We start from the raw sequence: 19,910 nt of genomic DNA on the forward strand, positions 1-19,910 counted from the left end.
CATATCATCAGTTTAGCTCAAATAAAATAGTATAAATATTCTTTACATCAGGGGTGGGAAACATCCGGGGCCCACGGGCCATGTTAGGCCTGCGACATCATTTAGTCTGGCCCTGCCAAGGCAACTGCAGGCAGGACTCAAAATTCAGTAAATCTAGGAGCTATTTTCATAGCAACATAAATTTATATTAAGTGAACTTTATTAAGTGAGCGATGTTATAAATATCCAAATGGTCCTTGTCAGAAATAAAGGTTCCCAACCCCTGCTCTAAAAAGATTTATTTCTGAAACAGACATATGCATTTATAAATAGAATTTATGCACAATATATTAAATTTATGCAATAATTTTTCCAAAACAGTTCATCTATTTTTTTTGTTTGTTTGTTTGCCTATTGATGCCTAACAAACTACTTGAAAACTTAGTGGCTTAAAACAACAACTACTCGTCCTGGCCATGTAGTTCTTTGACAGGGTAGCCAGGCTTCTTAAGTTGTCAGTCTTCCTTCTGCCACATTCTGTTGGCTAAAATAATCACAGTGTCAGCCTAGATTCAGTGTGAAAAGGACTACACAAGGGTGGGAATACCAAGAGGGGTGAACCTGTGGAGACTAGCTACTATAGTATGTGTCTCTTGACAACTTCACTTCCTGGATCCTAAATTGTAAAATCTGGTATTTCTCAAGATATAGCTTTTGTGTAATCTGAGGCATAAGAAATGCTTTTCAGCCTGGCTGGGGTGGTACAGTGGTTGAGGGTGGACCCATGAACCAGGAGGTCACAGTTTGATTCCCAGTCAGGGCATAGGCCCTGGTTGTAGGCTTGATCCCCAGTAGGGGGCGTATAAGAGGCAGCTGATCAATGATTCTCATCACTGATGTTCCTATCTCTCTCCCTCTCCCTTCCTCTCTCTGAAATCAATAAGAATATATATATATATATATATATATATATATATATATATATATATATGCTTTTCAGAAAAAGAGCACTGGTTTAATAAATTTGGGAGACAGCGCAAACTAGAGCCTTTCTCTTGAGTTAAAAACAGTAAGGATTTTGCAGTATAAATACCAATTTTCTTTGCTTACCCAGCATTTCCCAAACATTTAAGTGTATAGAACTGTGCCTGATACTTCCCTTATAAATATTTGTTGAGTGAAACTTATCACAGGATCATTTCCCACCCCCCTACCCCCACCCTCCCACAAAATACCCATTGACAGTACAAAGAATTGATGTTTCCAATGGAAGGAATTTGGGAAAAACAGGTTTATTCTGCAAGAGGCGAGTATGCAATTCTTGTGTCTTCCTGACCTACAAACCCCATCTTGGTGCTTCCTAGTGAATTAATTGTTGTATTTTAGATGCCGTGACCCCATTTCCTGGTCCCAGGTGATTAGACTCCAGATGGGCACGCGATCCAAAGGCAGCTACTATAGGCTAGCAAGCTACTTAAAATATATGCTAGCACTAAAGCTTTTGTGGGGAGCTTAAATTGGATTGTGACAGGCAGACCAAATTCTGACCTGTCACTTGGATAGCTGGAATGTGAGACAACCATTCCATCAGTTGCTAGGGGTAGAAATAGAAATAGAAGCAGAGAATCAATGAATTTCTGTTCTATGGAGCCCTTGGTGCTAGTTCTTCACTATCCTGTTGTGTGGCTGCTGAAACACTTCTCTTTCCCTTTCTTATACCATCTTTAGAAGAAAACCCCATTAAGTGAGGTGGCCCATCTATGTCTCTATTTCTCACTAAACGAAAGAGTCTAATTATTACATGATGTCAGGGAGAGAGGCCTATGCGCTCTTACTCAGAGTGAGGAAACCTTCTACTCACCTGTCGAGCCAGGGAAGAAGTGCCACTATGACATGTCCTTCGCAAGCATGCAAAGCCAGTGGGGGTTCAACAACAGGTAGGACAGGGTAGGGGAGGCTGGCAAACCAACTTCTCAGGCAGGGTTTTCAACTGTCGTAGGAAACTCTTTGTCAATAGATGCAGAAGAAACTGGATATAGGTGAGAATTTTTCTTAAAAAAAAATCTCGGAAATACATACTGAAAGTTCTAGTTCTGGGCATGTTATTCCCTCCCCCCTCTTCACTGACCAACAGAAAGGAATAAGTAGAAAGTTAATAGTAGACGAAAGGTGACAAGTAGAAGGAAAGAGCACATGGACAGCAGTGAAGCTGAAACTGTTGTGCACAGTTTAGCTAATTACTAAAGCAGAGCTGGTCTAGGAAATAATGGACAACCAGGAGAAGGGCGCGCAGTCACTAGTCCAGGTCTATGGAGGAGTCAAAATGGAATCATTCCCTAGGTATTTTTTAGGAGACGCTTTTGAGGAGTGGGGAATAGCACCCAGAAAATCCCACTTAAGTCCACAGACATGCCAGGTCTGGAATGTCAGTGAGAAGAGATAGAATATTGACATTGGGACACCAAGTCAATCAGTGGGTTTAGCTGCAATTTTCATGAGGTAGAAGAAATTAAATTGAGATGCCAAGAGCAACAGAACTTGCCTGTTGTTACTGTGCAGACAGCCTCACTGCAGGCCGAGCATTTGGGGAGCTATCACAAGAAGGAAACATGCCTGCTTTGGGGTGTCAGGATTCTATTTTAAAAGTAGTCTTTATTTTTTATTTTTAAAATATATTTTATTGATTTTTTACAGAGAGGAAGGGAGAGAGATAGAGAGTTAGAAACATCGATGAGAGAGAAGCATCGATCAGCAGCCTCCTGCACACCCGCTACTGGGGATGTGCCTGCAACCAAGGTACATGCCTTTGACCGGAATCGAACCTGGGACTCTTCAGTCCCGAGGCCGACGTTCTATCCAGTGAGCCAAACCAGCTAGGGCAGTCTTTATTTTTTAGAACAGTTTTATATTTACAGAAAAACTGAGCAGGTACATTAAGATGGTACAGAGAGTTCCCATATACCACCATATTCAATTTCACCTATTATTAGCAGTTTACCTTAGTATTATTACATTTAATGAATTAATACTGATACATTAATATTAATGAAAGTTCAGTTTATTCAGGTTTCCTTAGTTTTTACCTAATTTCTTTTTGTGTTCCAGGGCCCATTCAGGACACCACATTACATTTAGTCCTCATGTCTCCTTAGGCTCCTCTTGGCCCCGCCAGTTTCTCAGACTTCCCTTGTTTTTGACACCTTGACTATTTTGAGGAGTACTGGCCAGGTATTTTGTGGGTTATCCCTCTATTGGAATTTGCCTGATATTTTCATCATGATTCACCTGAGGTTATGGGTTTTTGGAGGAAGGTCCAGAGAGATAGAGTGTCATTTTCATCACAACGTCACATCAAGACTGCATGTTATCAACATGATTTATCACTATTGGTATTGATCATGATTACCTGCCTGAGACAGTGTTTGCCAAGTTTCTTTACCATGAAGTTACTCTTCTTCTCTCCATTTCCTGAATACTATTTGGAAGGAAGTGTGCGCAGTGCATATTTAAAGAGTAGAGATTTATGCTCCCTCTCCTTGAGAGTCAAGTATCTACATAAATTAGTTGTGATTCTTCTGCATGGGGGATTGTTTCTTTTCCCTGCTTATTTTTCAATCATTTATCTATATTGATATGAACTCAAACACTTATTTTATATTTGTGATAATCCAATAATCTATACTAATAAAAGAGTAATATGCTAATTAGACTGGGAGACCTTCCAGACATCCTTCTGGACAAAGCCGGGGTCTTGGCCGGCCTGCAAACCACCCCCAAACGGCCCTAAGCCCCTCGCCCGGGCCAGCCGCGCCCCCCAACCAGGACCCCCACCCTGAAGGGCATGTGGCCAGCCTGAAAATGGCCCTCAGCCCCTCACCCAGGCTGGCCATGCCCCCCAGCAGGGACCCCCCCACACTGATGGGGGTGTGGCTGGTCTGCATACCACCCCAGCCCCTCGCCCAGGCCGGTCCCACCCCCCAAGGGGACCCCCACCCTGACCCGGGCCCCCCCTTCAGGGCAGACCAGCCGGCCCCCACCCATGCATCAGGCCTCTATCTATACTAATAAAAGGGTAATATGCTAATTAGACTGGGAGACCTTCCAGACATCCTTCAGAACAAAGCCATGGTGGTGGGGCTGAGGCAGAGGCGGTTAGGGACGATCAGGCCAGGAGGGGAGGGCAGTTGGGGTCATCAGGCCGGCGGTGGGGGGGTAGTTGGGGCGAGCAGGCTGGCAGGGGGAGCAGTTGGGGGTGATCAGGCAGGCAGGCAGAGTGGTTAGGGGTGATCAGGCAGGCAGGCAGGTGAGCGGTTAGGAGCCAGCAGTCCCGGATAGCAAGAGGGATGTCCCAGATTGGAGAGGGTGCAGGCTGGGCTAAGGGACACCTCCTCCCATGCACAAATTTTGTGCACCGGGCCACTAGTGCTTTAATAATTTTGTGGCTCAAATCATTCTAGCTTTGGACATTGGGATTTTCTTCCTTTGGCTCCTGAGTTCCTTTGACAGACCCTCATGAATGTGGTGTTTTGTTGTTTTGTTTTCCTTTTTGTATTTCCTTACTTTTCTGACATTCTAAGATGTTCCAGGCTCATCTTGTATACTTCTTTGCTAATCCTGAAATCAGCCATTTCTCCAAGAAACCCTGGTTCCTTTTATTGGAAATGGTATTAAAAACCAATACCATGGGCATAAATTGTATGCATTGCTACTGGGGTGTTAGCTCTTTTGAGCTCTCTCATCTGACAAAGACATATCCTATATAATAAAAGGCCAGGGACCATAAGCATAACAACTGGAACAACTGCTCGACCAGTTGCCATGAGGTGCATTGACCATCTCTTGGTCCCTCCCCTCCCCCACCTCCTCCATCCCTCACCTCTGCCCACAGGCAAACGGGGAACCACAGGGAAGTGGGTGGGTGGCAGCAGGGCAGGATGGGGGACTGGCAAGAGGGAGGAACGGCTGATCTCTTGGTCTCTCCCCTCAGCCCGTTGGCTCCTATGGATCAGCGATGGTGAACTGGGGAACCCGGGTGGGTGGACCTGGCTGGCTGTCAGGCCATTGGGATCCCCAGTTCATCCCTGGCTGCTCGGGGGCTCAGGTCGGCGGGAAAGGGGGTGCTGGCAACTTCACCTCCACGCGTGTGCACCGGGCCGGCCGCTGATGGGACGCTCTGCCCGCTCGGGGCCACTCGCTGCTGCTGCTGCCGCTGCTGCAGCTGCTGCTGGGGCTTGTGGCGCTGTTAGAAACTGCAGGGCACGCCCACGACCCACCTGCCCCAGCAGCGGAGTCAGTGTTTGGCCTGGGGACTGGCGAACGGGCAGAAGATGGCTCTGATCGCAGGCTAGGCCTAGGGACCCTGCCTGCACAATTTCGTGTGCTGGGCCTCTCGTACATGTATATAATACACACACATCTATAAATATTCCTATATGTAGTCACTAGTATCTACATTAGACTAAACATGAGTTCTTACTAATGTCGCCAATTCAAATCCAGTACCAATTGAATTATTCTAGCCTCCTCCCAATTCATACCACTTTCTTACCTGAATCTCACTGCACTCACTTTGTGCCATCCATTTACTTACCTATTTGGCCATTATGCATGTATAGCAGCATCAGAATCATGAACTCTATCATCAATTAGAGCACAATGCTTATGTGCAGTTCCTTATGCCTTCAGTTTTACAGACTCCACACATTTCCATATTTACTCAGGTCAGCACCCCACTCCCCTTTGTTGACACTGTAAGGAAATTAAAAGATGGAGGAGTAAATTTACACATTGAAATAGTTTTAAAGACATGTCATACATTTCAATTTGTTAATACTAAATTATACTGTCTGGGGATGTATATTTAAATGGTGAAACTTAAAAAAAAAGCAAAGAACTTATTACTATAGAAGTAACCTCATAAGAAAGAAACTTGACTGTCAAACTGCAGCGGGAAGGCCGGGGAGGGTAGGAGGGCAGAAGTGGGGGGTAAGAGATCAACTGAAGGATTTATATGCATGCATATAAGCATAATCAATGGACATAAGACACTGGGGGGTAGGGGAGGCCAGGGGATTGTCAAGGGTGGGGGAAAAAAGGAGACATATGTAATACCCTTTGTAATACTTTAAGCAATAAAAAAAAAAAAAAGAAAGAAACTTCTACTTTTGGGCAGAAAAAATATCAGTGATTGGATGTACTCTCCCACTTGAAACAATGAACAGAAACTGAATAACATAATACACAAAACAGTGGTTTCAGACATTGGATAGCAGGCAATACTTGACAGTGATTCCTGAAAATGGGGAAACAAATAAGATACGCCCTAGCATTACCTTAGCTTACTATACGGAGGAAGTTGCCAGGCTCCAAAGCAGGGTTGGGAAACCCAGGCAGAGACCAGTGGTCCCCTGAGTTACGAAGTTGGAGCTTGGAGTCTGGGAGATGGGTAGAGTACAGTTAGAGAGGAGAAAGCAGGGTAGAGAAGAGAGAGCTACCACAGAGCAAGCTCCAGAGATGGCAGGAAGCCCACCAGGCAAAAGGCGGTGGGGAAGCTAATGGACACAGAGAAACACACACAAAAGGAGCAGAGGGAAATGCCTGGAGCTCACACCCAGCAGAAAATAGACTGTGCTCCCACCAGCCCGTCCGTGGAGAACGCTGGCATGGGCAAAGCACTCAAAATGGTGTTCTGAGTGGTGGGACACAATTAGTCCCAGATGAATGGTTATTCTGATGCCACTGAATGATGCTAAAATCAAACCTTGAAAGGATTAAACTGTTTCCAAATAACTTGACTATGACCCAGAATAAAGTTCAAGAATATTTGTAGAAATATAAAACTATGCAGCATTCAACAAAGTAAAATTCTTAATATCAGGGCTCTGGTAGAGGAAGAGGAAGAAGTGAAGATATGACTCATAGCAACAACAACAAAAAAGAATCATTGCAAAGAGATGTAAACACAGATAATAGAATTAGTAGATAAAGACATTAAAAGAGTTTTGTTACATATATTCAAACAGGTAGGGGAAAGATTTCTGTTAAATGGAGGCATAAGATATACACATATGTTTTGTTAATCCTCACCTGAGGATATTTTCCCATTGTTTTTTAGACAGAGTGAAAGAGAAAGAGAGAGAGAAATATCGATTGGTTGCCTCCCACATGTGCCCTGACTGGGGCTGTGGATCGAGCCTGCAACCGAAGTATGTGACGTTGACTGGAATAAAACCCATGACTTTAGTTTATGGGCCAATGCTATATCCACTGAGCCAAACCAGCTAGGGCAAGATATATCTATATATTTAAAAGACCCATATTGACCTTCTAGAGATGAAAAATAAAATGTTTGACAGGGAATATATAGAGAATTTTAAAACTCAGGAATAGGAGGACAAACAACTCAGTTAGAAAATGGGCAAAAGTTCCGAGTAGACACTTAAAGAAGATACGTAGGAGCCAAAGGCACATGAGAAGGCGTTTGGCACTACTGTCCTTAGGGAAGAGCAAACTAAAACCATAACGAGGGCCCGGCTGGGTGGCTCAGTGGTTGAGTGTCAACCCATGAACCAGGAGGTAATGGCTCTATTTCTGGTCAGGGCGCATGTCTGGGTTTCAGGCTTAATCCCCAGTAGGGGGCATTCAGGAGGCAGCCGACCGATGATTCTCTCTCATCATTGGTGTTTCTATCCCTCTCTCCTCTCCCTTTTAAATTAAATAAGCCACACACACACACACACACACACACACACACACACACACACACACAACAACAACAACATAATGTGGTACCACTGCATACTACTACAATGACTAAAATGAAAAAGACCAACTGTACCAAGTGTTGGCAAGGATATAGAACAACTACAATTCTCATGCACTACTGGCAGGAATATAAAATTGTAAAACCATTTGGAAAATGGTTTTGGCAGTTTTCAAAAAGTTAAACATATGCCTGCCATAAGGCCCAGTCTTTCCCCTCCTAGGTAATTACCCCAGGGAAAGGAAAGAATATGTCCACACAAAGACTTGTGTATAAATGTTCATGGCAACTTCATTTGCAATAGCTCCAAACAGAAATTACCCAAATATCCTTCAACAGACGAATAAACAAATCCTGGTATATCCATGTGTTGAGTTTCGCTAAGCTACTCAATGATATTGCTGCTTCAGCATCCATTTTGTTTGGCCAAGTGCCTGTGGGAGCCTTAAGCTGACACTAGCCTCCTTATGCAATTGTACACTCTAGATCAGAGATTTTCAACCAGTGTGCCTCAAAAACTTTTTAAAACACGCAATATCTGACTATTTAGACAGGGGCACTGATCTCTTTTCCCTTCAATTTCAAATAATAATAATAAAAAGACAATGGTCATCCACTGTAAATCAATCAAATTATATATTTTTGTCAGATTGGCAAAATCTATATTTTTTTGGTGTACCCCAGAGTTTTTAGTAATTAGCTTCTGTGTGCTGTGAGATGAAAAGGGTTGAAATTTGCCGTTCTAGATAATAGCTTGCTGAGTCACAAGCAAATACAAATTCTGGATATGACTTCCTCGCCACTCTTGTGATCATCACTCTCCCCTGCCTCCAAGACTTCCCCTTGCATGCGTTTTAGGTGAGAGCCCCACGGAGCTTCTCTAAACCCTGCTCTTGTTAGCTTGGCTTGAACAATTTGTCCCTAGCTTGGGAAACCCAGAGCATCCCTTAGTGGAGACTCATGAAGGCATATGCTTCAGGTCCTATCCCTCTCTCTGTCTGCACCCTGCCTTCACCTCCCATGTAGCTCCTGAAGGTGTGCTGTGTACCTCCGCCAGGACTGTGAGTAATAAACTTCTGTACTTCAATTTCTCTTGTGGTCCGTTGTTGGCAACTCACTATCCAGCATCCTGTGCTCTACTTAACAAACGTTAATTTAACAAAAGCATGACATGGTACAATGGCATACTAATCATCCATAAAATGGAATGGACTATTGATATGCACAGCAACATAGGTAAATCTCATCATAATTATGCTGGAAGAATCTAGGGAAAAGAATATACATCGTGTTTGGTGCTGCTTCCCATTAGTCACTACTCATTTATTTTAACATATCAAAATTTTTAACACAATGTTTTACATATAGTGAGGTACTTAAAGATAATCTTTGTCCTTGATTAAATTATTGAAGCTTGGAATGCTCTTCCAAGCTCATTGCTATTGTTGGCAGAATTCAGAATTATACTGAGATTCAATTCTGTATACAGATCCTTGATTAAGAGTCCTGTAGAAAAAGCTATAGGGAACCACAGACATTTTAATTGGTCTAGTAACAATTCCAAATTTCACTTTTAGAAATATCACTCTGACAGAAGTTTCAAGAATGTTGTGAGTGGCAGAGCAGCTGCACCGGAGGGAGGATGTGCAGTTAAAGGGGCTTAGTGGTGACTCAGGTTGGATATGGGAAAGGCCTAATTTGAGGTAGTTGTAGTCTAGTAAACAAACAGGGGACTTACACTGAGTGGCCAGATTATTATGACCACCCCATCAGTACTCGTTGGGTCACCTTTTGCCTTCAATACTGTGGCAATTCTTCTTGGCATTGACTCCACGAGATGTTGAAAGGTGATGCGAGGAATCTGACACCATGCCTGATGAATAGCACTGTCCAGTTCTGTGAGATTTGATGGTTGTGGAACCAGCTGCCTGATGGCTCTTTTAACTTCATCCCACAAATGCTCAATTGGATTGAGATCTAGTGATTGTGGGGGCCACTTAAGCAGGGTAAAGTCTCCCTCATGTTCTTGAAAGCACTCCTGCACAATACGAGCACCGTGGCATGGCGCATTGTCTTGTTGGAAGAAGCCATCTCCATTGGGATACGCCATCAACATGGTAGGATGAACTTGATCAGCAAGGCTACTTAGGTATGTTGTGCTATTCAGATGTTTATAATGATCTGGCTCTCTAGCAACTTCAGTGGGAAATTATAGCTGATTTGCCTACAAACTTCAGGTGGTCAAAATAATCTGGCCACTCAGTGTATTTGCTAGCTATCAAGAGGTAGCAGCTTCAGGTTTTAGAGATTGGGGTCTGTGTATTGAGGGGAGAGGGAATGGGGTTATGGAGGAGCAGAGCTTCACATGAACTATCTTGGTGCCAGGGGCAAGCTGTGGGGAAGCACTAAGAGTCATGGCGATGGGAGAGGAGATAACTCATGGAGGAAGCTCCCCCATACCCTCTAGCTCATCCTATGAACTAGCCCTGCAATAACTAGGTGAACTTGAAAATGTTCTCCACAGGTGGGCATTTTACCCTAAGGCAGTGGTTCTCAACCTGTGGGTCGCGACCCCTTTGGGGGTCAAATGACCCTTTCACAGGGGTCACCTAAGACCATCGGAAAACACATATATAATTACATATTGTTTTTGTGATTAATCACTATGCTTTAATTATGTTCAATTTGTAACAATGAAATTGGGGGTCACCACACATGAGGAACTGTATTAAAGGGTTACGGCATTAGGAAGGTTGAGAACCACTGCCCTAAGGTAACATGCAGCCCTCTTAAGCCTGAATTTCAGTCCTCTAAGGATTTCCTGAGAAGCTAATAATATAGAGGTACCTTTTCAGCCTGGTCAGTGAGAAGTACTGGACAGCAATCTGATGTGAAGAGAAGTTTCCAAGTGGGTGTGAACCAAAGAAGAGGTTCAGGCTGTAACAATAACAACAACAGCAACAACAACAACAAATCATTTTTATTTTTTTTTTGGAATCTGAGAGACTCAGATACAGGGAGCACTCTAAATTGCTCTGGAGAGAACAAAGGAAGGCAAGGTTTACAAAGGCAGAAACCACAGTGTAATTCTTCCATGAAAATGAAAGCTCGGTTAACACGGATGGCTAGTTCCAATATGCAAATAAGGGAGGGAAAAACTACAAGGGAAGAAGGAAAGTCCATACATTTCCATGCAGCGGTTGCTCTAACAGTGGTTCTCAACCTGTGGGTCGCGACCCCTGAAAATACATCCTGCATATCAGATATTTACATTACGATTCATAACAGTAGAAAAATTAGTTATGAATTAGCAACGAAAATAATTTTATGGTTGGGTTCACCACAACATGAGGAACTGTATTAAAGCGTCGCGGCATTAGGAAGGTTGAGAACCACTGCATGTTTATGGCTCAACCCTGAGCAGAGGTTAGCAACAGGTTAGTGACTTATAGCAGCTCTGAGAACCGAGGCACAATGTTCAGAGGCCCCACTTCCCTAGTGGCCTCCTGCCTATTGAAGTGAGTCTCTTAGCAGCTTATTCCATTATAGTTTCTCCATTATCGTGGGGGAAGGAGGGCACTTTGTAAATAACCTCTAAGCCGAGTCGAGAAATTAATTATGGATGTCCAGAGATGGCGCATCAACTTTGTAAACATAATTATGCGTTGAGCAGAGGGTTAAAGTGAAGAGGAACTTGTGGAAAGTAAGTTCAGTGAATCAATCCTTCCCTTTGCAAGCATGGAAAATCCATTTTTAAATGTGCCTTGGCTCACAAGGGCACAGACTGGGTGGACACGAGGCTGGTAGCCTGGTTTTGGAGGAAAAGCCAGAAGGGCAGAATTTCACATCCATGTCTTCTCCCAAGAGCATCGGCGCGGAGAGCCAGCAGCCATTCCCCAGGAGGCCGGCTCCCTGGACCCCGGCAGGCCCCCGCGCAGGCGCAGCGCAAGGCAGACCCAGAGGCCTGGGCGTCCCAGGGTGATTTTCCCAGGCCCCGTCCCTTCCTGAGAATGAAGAGGGAGGAGCCCCGCGGGCGCTCGAAGCCCCGCCCACAACCTTCCTTGGTCCCGCCTTCCGCTTCGCCCCGCCCCACATACCTCCGCCCTGGACCTGGGCGAGCGGCAGCTGACACGCTAGCGGGCGGCCGGAGTCGCGAGCACGAGCGGACGTCTGCGCGCGCGCGAGCGCCGGCGCCAGGTGACCCCGCCTCCCGCTCGGCCCCGCCCCGCCCCGCCCCGCCGGCCCTGCCTGCTCCTGTCGGCCTCCGGGCGCTGAGAATCCCGGCACCCGCGCGCGCTCTGCGGCCATGGAGGGACCCGGGAGCCTGTACAAGAAAGTCAAGCTGAGCAACAACGTGCAGAACTGGGTGAGTGGGGACCGAGGAGGCTGGGAGCCTCCGGCTGCCGCTGGTTCCGGAGCCCCTGCCTGCCTTCCGCCTCCTTTGCATCCTCCCCGGAGCTCCGGGGATGGGTACCAGAGGCCGCGGCGCCGTCCAACCGGGGTGTGGGTGGTGCGGGTCGGGGGCTGGCCGTGCTGCGGTCCGACCCGCCCTTAGTGGGTAGAACGTCCTCTTCCCCGGTTCCTCGGCTCAGATGAGACCTCGAATTAAAGTCTTTGCGGAGAGAGCCGGCGGCTGCTGAAACCTGCACCTTTGCAAGGGGAGCTGGTTGCATCCCCTGGAGTGGCGTGAAGGTCTGCAGAGGGCGGAGGCGGAGGCGGAGGCGGGCGTCTTTGGGTGAGCTGCTGGTTTTTCTTGGCTCTGCCAGCGCAGTTACCCAGCGTTGTGTCCATTTCCAAGTCTTTCCCATCTCTGCGCTTCGGTGTGAAGAGAGGGTGCCCAACAATGTATCCATTCATGAGTTGAGAATTCACTGAACTGAGGTTCTTTGTGGCTCGGTGTAAAATGGGAATGTCTAACATTACATGGAGCTCCAAGACTCGATTCCTGGAGACGGTAAGGTGTGGGCAGACTCATGGTTTATAACGTTTAGCAACGACAGCCAGTTGGCTTTGATGGTCGGATGGTGTGTCCTCATTTAGGTTGCTTCCTTCCTTATTCTTTGGTAAGAAACAGCCTTAATCCAAACTCATTAGTGCCCTTCTGGGTGGGGTGGGGAGGTGGTGTCCACTTTGGCTCTTTGAAAAGGCGCTGGTTTTAGGTTTAGGTGGACATTTTTATTTCACAGTGCAACAAAAAATCATGAGGTTTAAATGCAGCCTTTGCAAATCACTTCAGGCAAATGCTCATTTGCAGTCAGTCGTGTTCCATATCTGTTGTTGCCAAGGATGCTCACCTGATTGCTTTCTCCTTTTAGTTATTATCTTTTCCTTAGGTTTTAAGGGAAGGCGGGTTCGAACATTGGGAAGAGCACTTACTGGACGACTGGCCTGGTCTCTGGTACCAGCTTTGCCATTTACTAGTGTGTGATCTTGAGGAAAATAACTTTACTTCTTTGAACCTCAGTTGACTAAAGAAGGGTATGATAGTGTGTTCTTCACAGGGTTATTTTGAAGAGTAAAGAAGATAATTTGAAAGTGCAACAAAGTGTCATAAAATTGTTGACTCTGCCCCTGTTACCCTGAGTGTTTCCTGGTTAGGGACATAGGGGACTCAGTTAAAGTATTTAAAGGTAATTTCAGTTACACCATCTGTTGCTCGTTTATTTACTATTCCATTTGCCAAACAAGTGCATATTTTTTTGTAGAGACCTGTGCCAGACATAGAAAAGATGAAAAATGAGGGACTCAGTGTTTGCGTTCTGGTTGCTCATGGCCTGATTGGGGTTTTAAATGACCTTGCCAGGTGACGAGTTTGTCATTTTGACCACAGTCATGGTGTAAGACAAATTTTTTTTTTTTTTTTTTTTTTCAATTTGGAGGAGAGATTAATTTAGCCTGGGTGTTTTGGGGAGGGTTTACAAAAGAGAAATGTATTCAAATTTCTGAGTCAGAGAGGAGCTGTGTGAATAAGGGCTGGGAATAAGAATTATTTTTTTTTATTCCAAGACCAACTAAGAGTTTAACTACTCTGGAGAGTTTTTGTTGAGGAGTGGAGATAAAATTTGATAAGCTGGGACTAGGTTATGCAGTTGTTTTTGTTAATCCTCACCCGAAGACGTTTTTCCATTGATTTTTAGGGAGAGTGGAGAAGAGAGGGAAAGACAGAGAGAAACATTGATGTGGGAGAAACATATCGATTGGTTGCCTCCTGCACACATCCCAACCAGGGCCCAGGCGAGTGAGGAGCCTGCAACCAAGGTACTTGCCCTTGACCAGAATCGAACCTAGGACCCTTTGTTCCGCAGGCCGACGCTCTATCCACTGATCCAAACTGGCTAGGACTAGGTTATGCAGTTGTTAGTGTTTACTCCTAGTGTTAAGACTTGATTCTGTGGGAGATTTTTTTAAAAATATATATTATTATTACATTTTTTCAAAAACATATTTTTATTGTTTTCAGAGAGGAAGGGAGGGAGAGAGAAAGAGATAGGAACATTAGTGATGAGAAAGAATTATCGATTGGCTGCCTCCTGCATACCCTACACTATGGACCCCAGGCATGTGGCCTGACCGGAAATGGAAACGTGACCTCCTGGTTCATAGGTTGATGCTTGACTGCTGAGCCACACTGGCCTGGCATTCTGTGGGAGATTTTTGATGAGGCCAGAATTTTTAATTTTCAGGGGCTTGTAAGTCTTTTTTGCCCCAGTAGGGAACACCCACCGTGTTTCCAGGATTGAGAGTGACACAAATTTGAAGAACCCATACACCTTTAATGTTCCTATTACATGATGACACTGGTGTTCCAGGAAGACCGTGTGCTGGAGAAATTAGACATTGTTCCAGATGTGGAAGCCCTGGAGAACAGATAGGGTTATAATGAGGTTTAAATGAATTACAGGCATACCTCATTTTATTGCACTTCACAGATACTGTGTTTTCATCAACACTGAGGTAAGACCTTTCTTCAGCAAAAAGATTATTACTCAGTGAAGACTCAGTTGATGGTTACCATTTTTAGCAATAATCTATTTCTAAATTATGTATGCAGTTTTTTTTAGACATAATGCTATTGCACACTAGATAGACTGCATTGTAGTGTAAAGATAATTTTTATGTGCACTGCGAAACCAAGCATTTCTGTTACTGGTTTTATTGTGGTAGCCTGGAACCAAACCCGAGATATCTCTGAGGTATGCATGGGACGTGCCTTGGGACATGCCTGGGACATGCTTTGTTCCACATGTTGGGGATGCAGTGGTAAAACAACAGAAAGGGGTTCTGCTCTCACGGATATTACATTCTACTTGAGAGACTGTTAATTAAAAAGCAACAAATAAATGAATGAGATAATTTTCCCTTTACTAGTTCTACCCTTTCTGAACATTTTGCCCCTTATACTGTTAGATACCTTTCATCGAAGGCCAGCTGCCCATTCTGGATTTTGGGGGAGACTGAGGTAGTACAGAAATGAAATGAGTGCAGGAATGGAACACACAGCATATTGAAGGCCAACCGAGAGGCCTGTATAGTCATTCTTTGGAGCATGGGCCTGGCTGTTGTCAGGGGCAGGTATTGACCTTCCCATCCTAGAAGCAAGGGAGATATTGCAGGAATAATTGCCCAAAGAGGAAAAGCTGGACTTTTTGCCAAGAGTGTACTTTTTTTTTCCTGATGATATTTTTTTTCTATTGATTTTTAGAGAGAGTAGAAGGGAAAGAGAAAGACAGAAAGACCCATGTGAGAGAGACACATCGATTGGTTACCTCCTGCATGCCCCCGACCAGGGCTGGGAGCCTCTAACCAAGATATGTGCCCTTGACCAGAATCAAACCTGGCCTTCAGTCCATAGGCTGATGCTCTATCCATGGAGCCAAACTGCCTAGGGCAGTGGTCGGCAAACTCATTAGTCAATAGAGCCAAATATCAATAGTACAATGATTGAAATTTCTTTTGAGAGCCAGTTTTTTTAAACTTAAACTCTATAGGTGGGTACATTGTTATTAACTTAATTAGGGTACTCCTAAGCTGGCCTTTGCTAAAAACGTCCTCAATCTGATTGAGGTACATTCGCTGAGGTCGACCCCTTCCAACTCTCCCATCCACACTTGTCTTGTATACTTGTTTCGTCTATCTCCTTTCGTTCATCCTCTCTATATGTCCAAACCATCTCAACATACCTTTCTCAATCCTCGACACTACATCTTCTTTCACTCCACAACGTTCCCTAAAATTAACTTAATAAACTTTACTTAAAGTTTTAAGTCAACTTCGCACTGTACGTGCGCGCCTGCACGCGGTATTTTGTGGAAGAGCCACACTCAAGGGGCCAAAGAGCCCCATGTGGCTCGGTAGCCGCGGTTTGCCAACCACTGGCCTAGGGCACCAAGAATGTACTCTGTAATGTTGACTAACAACAACAGAAGAAGAATGATAGCAAGGTCTAGCTCTGTATTGCCCAATCTGGTAGCCACCTGTCACCTGTGGCAACTTAAAGTTTAGCCAGAGTTAAATAAAATAAAAAATTCTGTTTCTTAGTTTCTCTAGCCACATTTCAAGTGCTGCGTTGCCTCATGTAGCTACTGGCACTGTATTGGACATGCAGTATAGACCATTTTCATCATCTCAGAACAACAGGGCAGGTCTAGGTGGTCACTTTGGGCTGGGTACCAACATTTTTTCTACTTATCTATGTATGTTTGTATTCTGGTTTTATCTTTACTTTCTTACCAGGACAAGGACATTTCAAGAGATAGTGGCTACTGTCAGGATTGTAGGCAATTCTGAGCTCTGGCTCCTCGCAGGGCACCCAGCACTGTTAGCCTCCCCTTAGCACAGTTGCTTCTCTAAATTTGAAACGTGAAATAAACTTCCCCAGCCTGGCTTTGTTACATAGAATTTTGAGGATTAGGTCTTTACCAGTGATTCTCAACCAGATAAAATTTTGTCACCCCCAGGGACATTTTGCAATATCTGGAGACATATTTGATTGTTACAATTTGTGTGTGTGTGTGTGTGTGTGTGTGTGTGTCCCTGTGCATACGCTCGTGCCTCTGGCGAGTAGAGGCTAGAGATGCTGCTAAACATTCTACATGCACATGATAGCTTCAACAGTAGATTATCTGGGCCAGAAAGTCATTATTTATGAAGCTGAGAAAGTTTGCTTTACTCTCGGCTTTGACTTAACAAAAGGGGAAAATGTTATGTAAGACTTAAATGAAAAAGTAGTAATTTAAAATAAAATCCAGTTGAATTTAAAATAAAATCACTAGAATTCCCTTTTCCACTCACTTGAAAGTTACCATCTCTTGCTCTGAGATCGATCAATTACCCAGAGCATACCAACAATAAAACTCCAACCCTGAATTGTTTTAAAAACACATTACTAAGTAATTAGTTCACATGAAGAGTATAATGCTTCTTTTTGTTACTTACCTAAGAGGCAATCATTTTAGTGAAATATCCTTTCCTAAGGACACAGTTCTTTACCAAATAAGTGAGTAAAACTAAGTGAGTGAAACTAGTGAAGATATTGTACATTACTAGAGGCCCCGTGCACAAAAATTTGTGTACTCCGGGGCCAGGAGGGGTCCCTCAGCCCGGCCTGTGCCCTCTCACAGTCTGGGATCCCTCAGGAGATAACGACTTGCTGGCTTAGGCCTGCTCCCCGGTGGCAGAGGGCAGGCCCAATCCCTAGGTGCAGCCCCTGGTCAGGCTCAGAGCAGGGCCGATTGGGGAGTTGGGGCGCCGCCCGCTGTCATGCACAGAGCAGGGCGGATCCAGAGGTTGCGATGCCACCCTCAGTCACGCTCAGGGTAGGGCCGATTGGGGGGTTGGGGTACCGCCCCCTGTCACACTCAAGGCAGGGTCGATGGGGAGGTTGCAGCGCCACCCCCTGTCATGCACAGAGCAGGGCCAATGAGGGGGTTGGGGCGCTGCCCCCTGTCATGCACAGAGCAGGGCCCATCAGGGGGGTTGGGGCTCCATACCCTGTCACGCACAGAGCAGGGTCAGTCAGGTGGTTGGGGAGCTCCCCCCTGTCACGCACAGAGTAGGGCCCATAGGGGAGTAGGGGCACTGCCCCCTGTCACACACAGAGCAGGGCCGATCAGGGGGTTGGGGCGCCGCCACTGTCACACTCAGGGCAGGGCCGATGGGGAGGTTATGGCTCTACCCCATCACACACAGAGCAGGGCCCATGGGGGGGTGGGTTGGGGCACCGCCCTCTATCACCCACAGAGCAGGGCCGATCAGGGGGTTGGGGTGCCGCCACTCTCACACACAGAGCCGCAGGGTGATCAGGGGGTTGGGGAGCTCCCCCCTATCAGGCACAGAGCAGAGCTGATCAGGGGTTGGGGTGCCTTCCCCTGTCACGAACAGAGCAGGGTGGATAGGGAGGTTGTGGCCCCGCCTACTGTCACACACAGAGCCGCAGGGCGATCAGGGGGTTTGGGTACTGATCCCGGTGCCGGGAGGCCTCGCGGCTCCTCTGATCCCGGTGCTGGGAGGCATTTACCCTTTTACTATATAGGATAGAGGCCTGGTGCATGGGTGGGGCCGGCTGGTTTGCCCTGAAGGGTGTCCTGGATCAGGGTGGGGCTCCCCACTGGGGTGCCTGGCCAGCCTGGATGAGGGGATGATGGCTGTTTGCAGCTGGTCACACACCCTTCAGGGTGGGGGTCCCCACTGGGGTGCCTGGCCAGTCTGGGTGAGGGGCTGAGGGCTGTTTTCAGGCTGGCGGGTGACTGAAGCTCCCAACTGCTCCTGTTTTTCTTTTTTTCTCTTTTTATTCTGGGCCAGCTTTAGCTCTGGCTCCAGCTCTGAGGCCTCTGCTGCTGAAAGCAGGTATCTGGTTTGTTTGTGTTCTATAATCAAAACACTGTATCAACTCCAGCTCTGAGATCCTGGCTGGCTAAAAGCTGGTTTCTGGGTTTTGTTTAGCTTCTATATTTGTAACAGTGTTTCAAACTGCAAGCTCAGAGGCCGACAAGGCAGGCGGGAACGTTGGTTTCCTCCGTCACTGAAGCAAGCAAGCCTCATGTTAGCTTCCAGCTGCCTGGCTGCCGGCCGCCATCTTGGCTGGCAGTTAATTTGCATATCGCCCTGATTAGCCAATGGGAAGGGTAGCGGACGTACGGCTAATTACCATGTTTCTCTTTTATTAGATAGGATTTTATAGAAGTTCATTTCTAACTTCAGAAGAATGCAGGCATTAGGTTGCTTTCTCTTAATCTCTCTACTTTCTTTGATGTTTGCATCCCTTCCCTTTGTCTTTATCTCTCTTTTGTGTTGTGTTCAATTCAGTGTGGTGTCTTTGTATATTCACAGAGTTGTGCAACCATCACCAATATGTAATTTGAGAATATTTTCATCACCCCTAATTGAACCCTATACCCATTAGTAATTGTTCCCTACCTTCCTGCTCCCCCCACCTGCAGCTCCTGACATCCAATAATACACTTTGTGTCTTCGGATTTCCTTGTTCTAGACTCCTATAAATGGAATAATACAGTATGTAGCCTTCTGTGTGTGTTTTCTTTCACTTAACATTTTGTTTTCAAGATTAATTCATGTTGCAGCATGTGTCAGTAGTTCAACCTTTTATATAGTTGAATATTCCACTCTGTGGATATACCACCCTTTGTTCATATGAGTATTTCTACCTTTGGCTATCCTATATAATAATCTATATATATAAAGAGCCATCTATATGTATATATAAAGAGCCAGGGGCCATCACAACTGAACAGACGACCAAATGGACGACTGAACAGGCTGAGTGAGGCAACAAGGCCAGCAGGAGGGGCAGTGAGGGACGACCAAACGACTGAGCAGCAGGCTGAGTGGGGTGACCAGGCCGACAGGGGGTTAGTGAGGGACGACCAAACGACTGAACAGCAGGCTGTGTGGGGCAACGAGGCCGGTAGGGGGGGGCAGTTGGGAGCGACCAGGCTGGCGGGGGGCAGTTAGGGGCGATCAAGGCTGGCATGCAGAGGCAGTGAGGGGCGATCAGGCCTGCAGGGGGGATCAGTTAGGGGTGACCAGGAAGGCAGGCAGGTGAGCAGTTAGGAGGCAGTGGTCCAGGATTGTGAGAGGGATGTCCGACTGCCAGTTTAGGCCCGATCCCTGGGATTCGGTCTAAACTGGCAGTCGGACATCCCCCGAGGGG

The 19,910-nt window shown here is 45.9% G+C and overlaps 1 protein-coding gene across 4 annotated transcripts in view; it reads left to right on the plus strand.

The window, feature by feature from the left end:
- The first annotated feature begins 11,988 nt into the window (after positions 1 to 11,988).
- Positions 11,989 to 19,910, plus strand: part of PAPSS1 (3'-phosphoadenosine 5'-phosphosulfate synthase 1) — a 112,194-nt gene continuing 104,272 nt past the window's right edge. The window contains exons 1-2 of one of the 4 annotated variants that reach the window (XM_036343825.1): positions 11,989 to 12,107; positions 19,180 to 19,252. Coding sequence is in view for 2 of the 4 variants with exons in the window: in XM_036343814.1 (XP_036199707.1) it covers positions 12,048 to 12,107 (60 nt within the window). In the remaining 2 variants the exon portion in view is untranslated. Of the gene's footprint in view, positions 12,108 to 12,309; positions 12,477 to 12,573; positions 12,696 to 19,179; positions 19,253 to 19,910 lie in introns of those variants that run through there. The other 3 variants (XM_036343814.1, XM_036343830.1, XM_036343819.1) reach the window with 3 other exon arrangements.

Source organism: Myotis myotis, unplaced genomic scaffold, assembly GCF_014108235.1.
Source record: "Myotis myotis isolate mMyoMyo1 unplaced genomic scaffold, mMyoMyo1.p scaffold_m19_p_1, whole genome shotgun sequence".
Lineage (NCBI taxonomy): Eukaryota > Metazoa > Chordata > Mammalia > Chiroptera > Vespertilionidae > Myotis > Myotis myotis.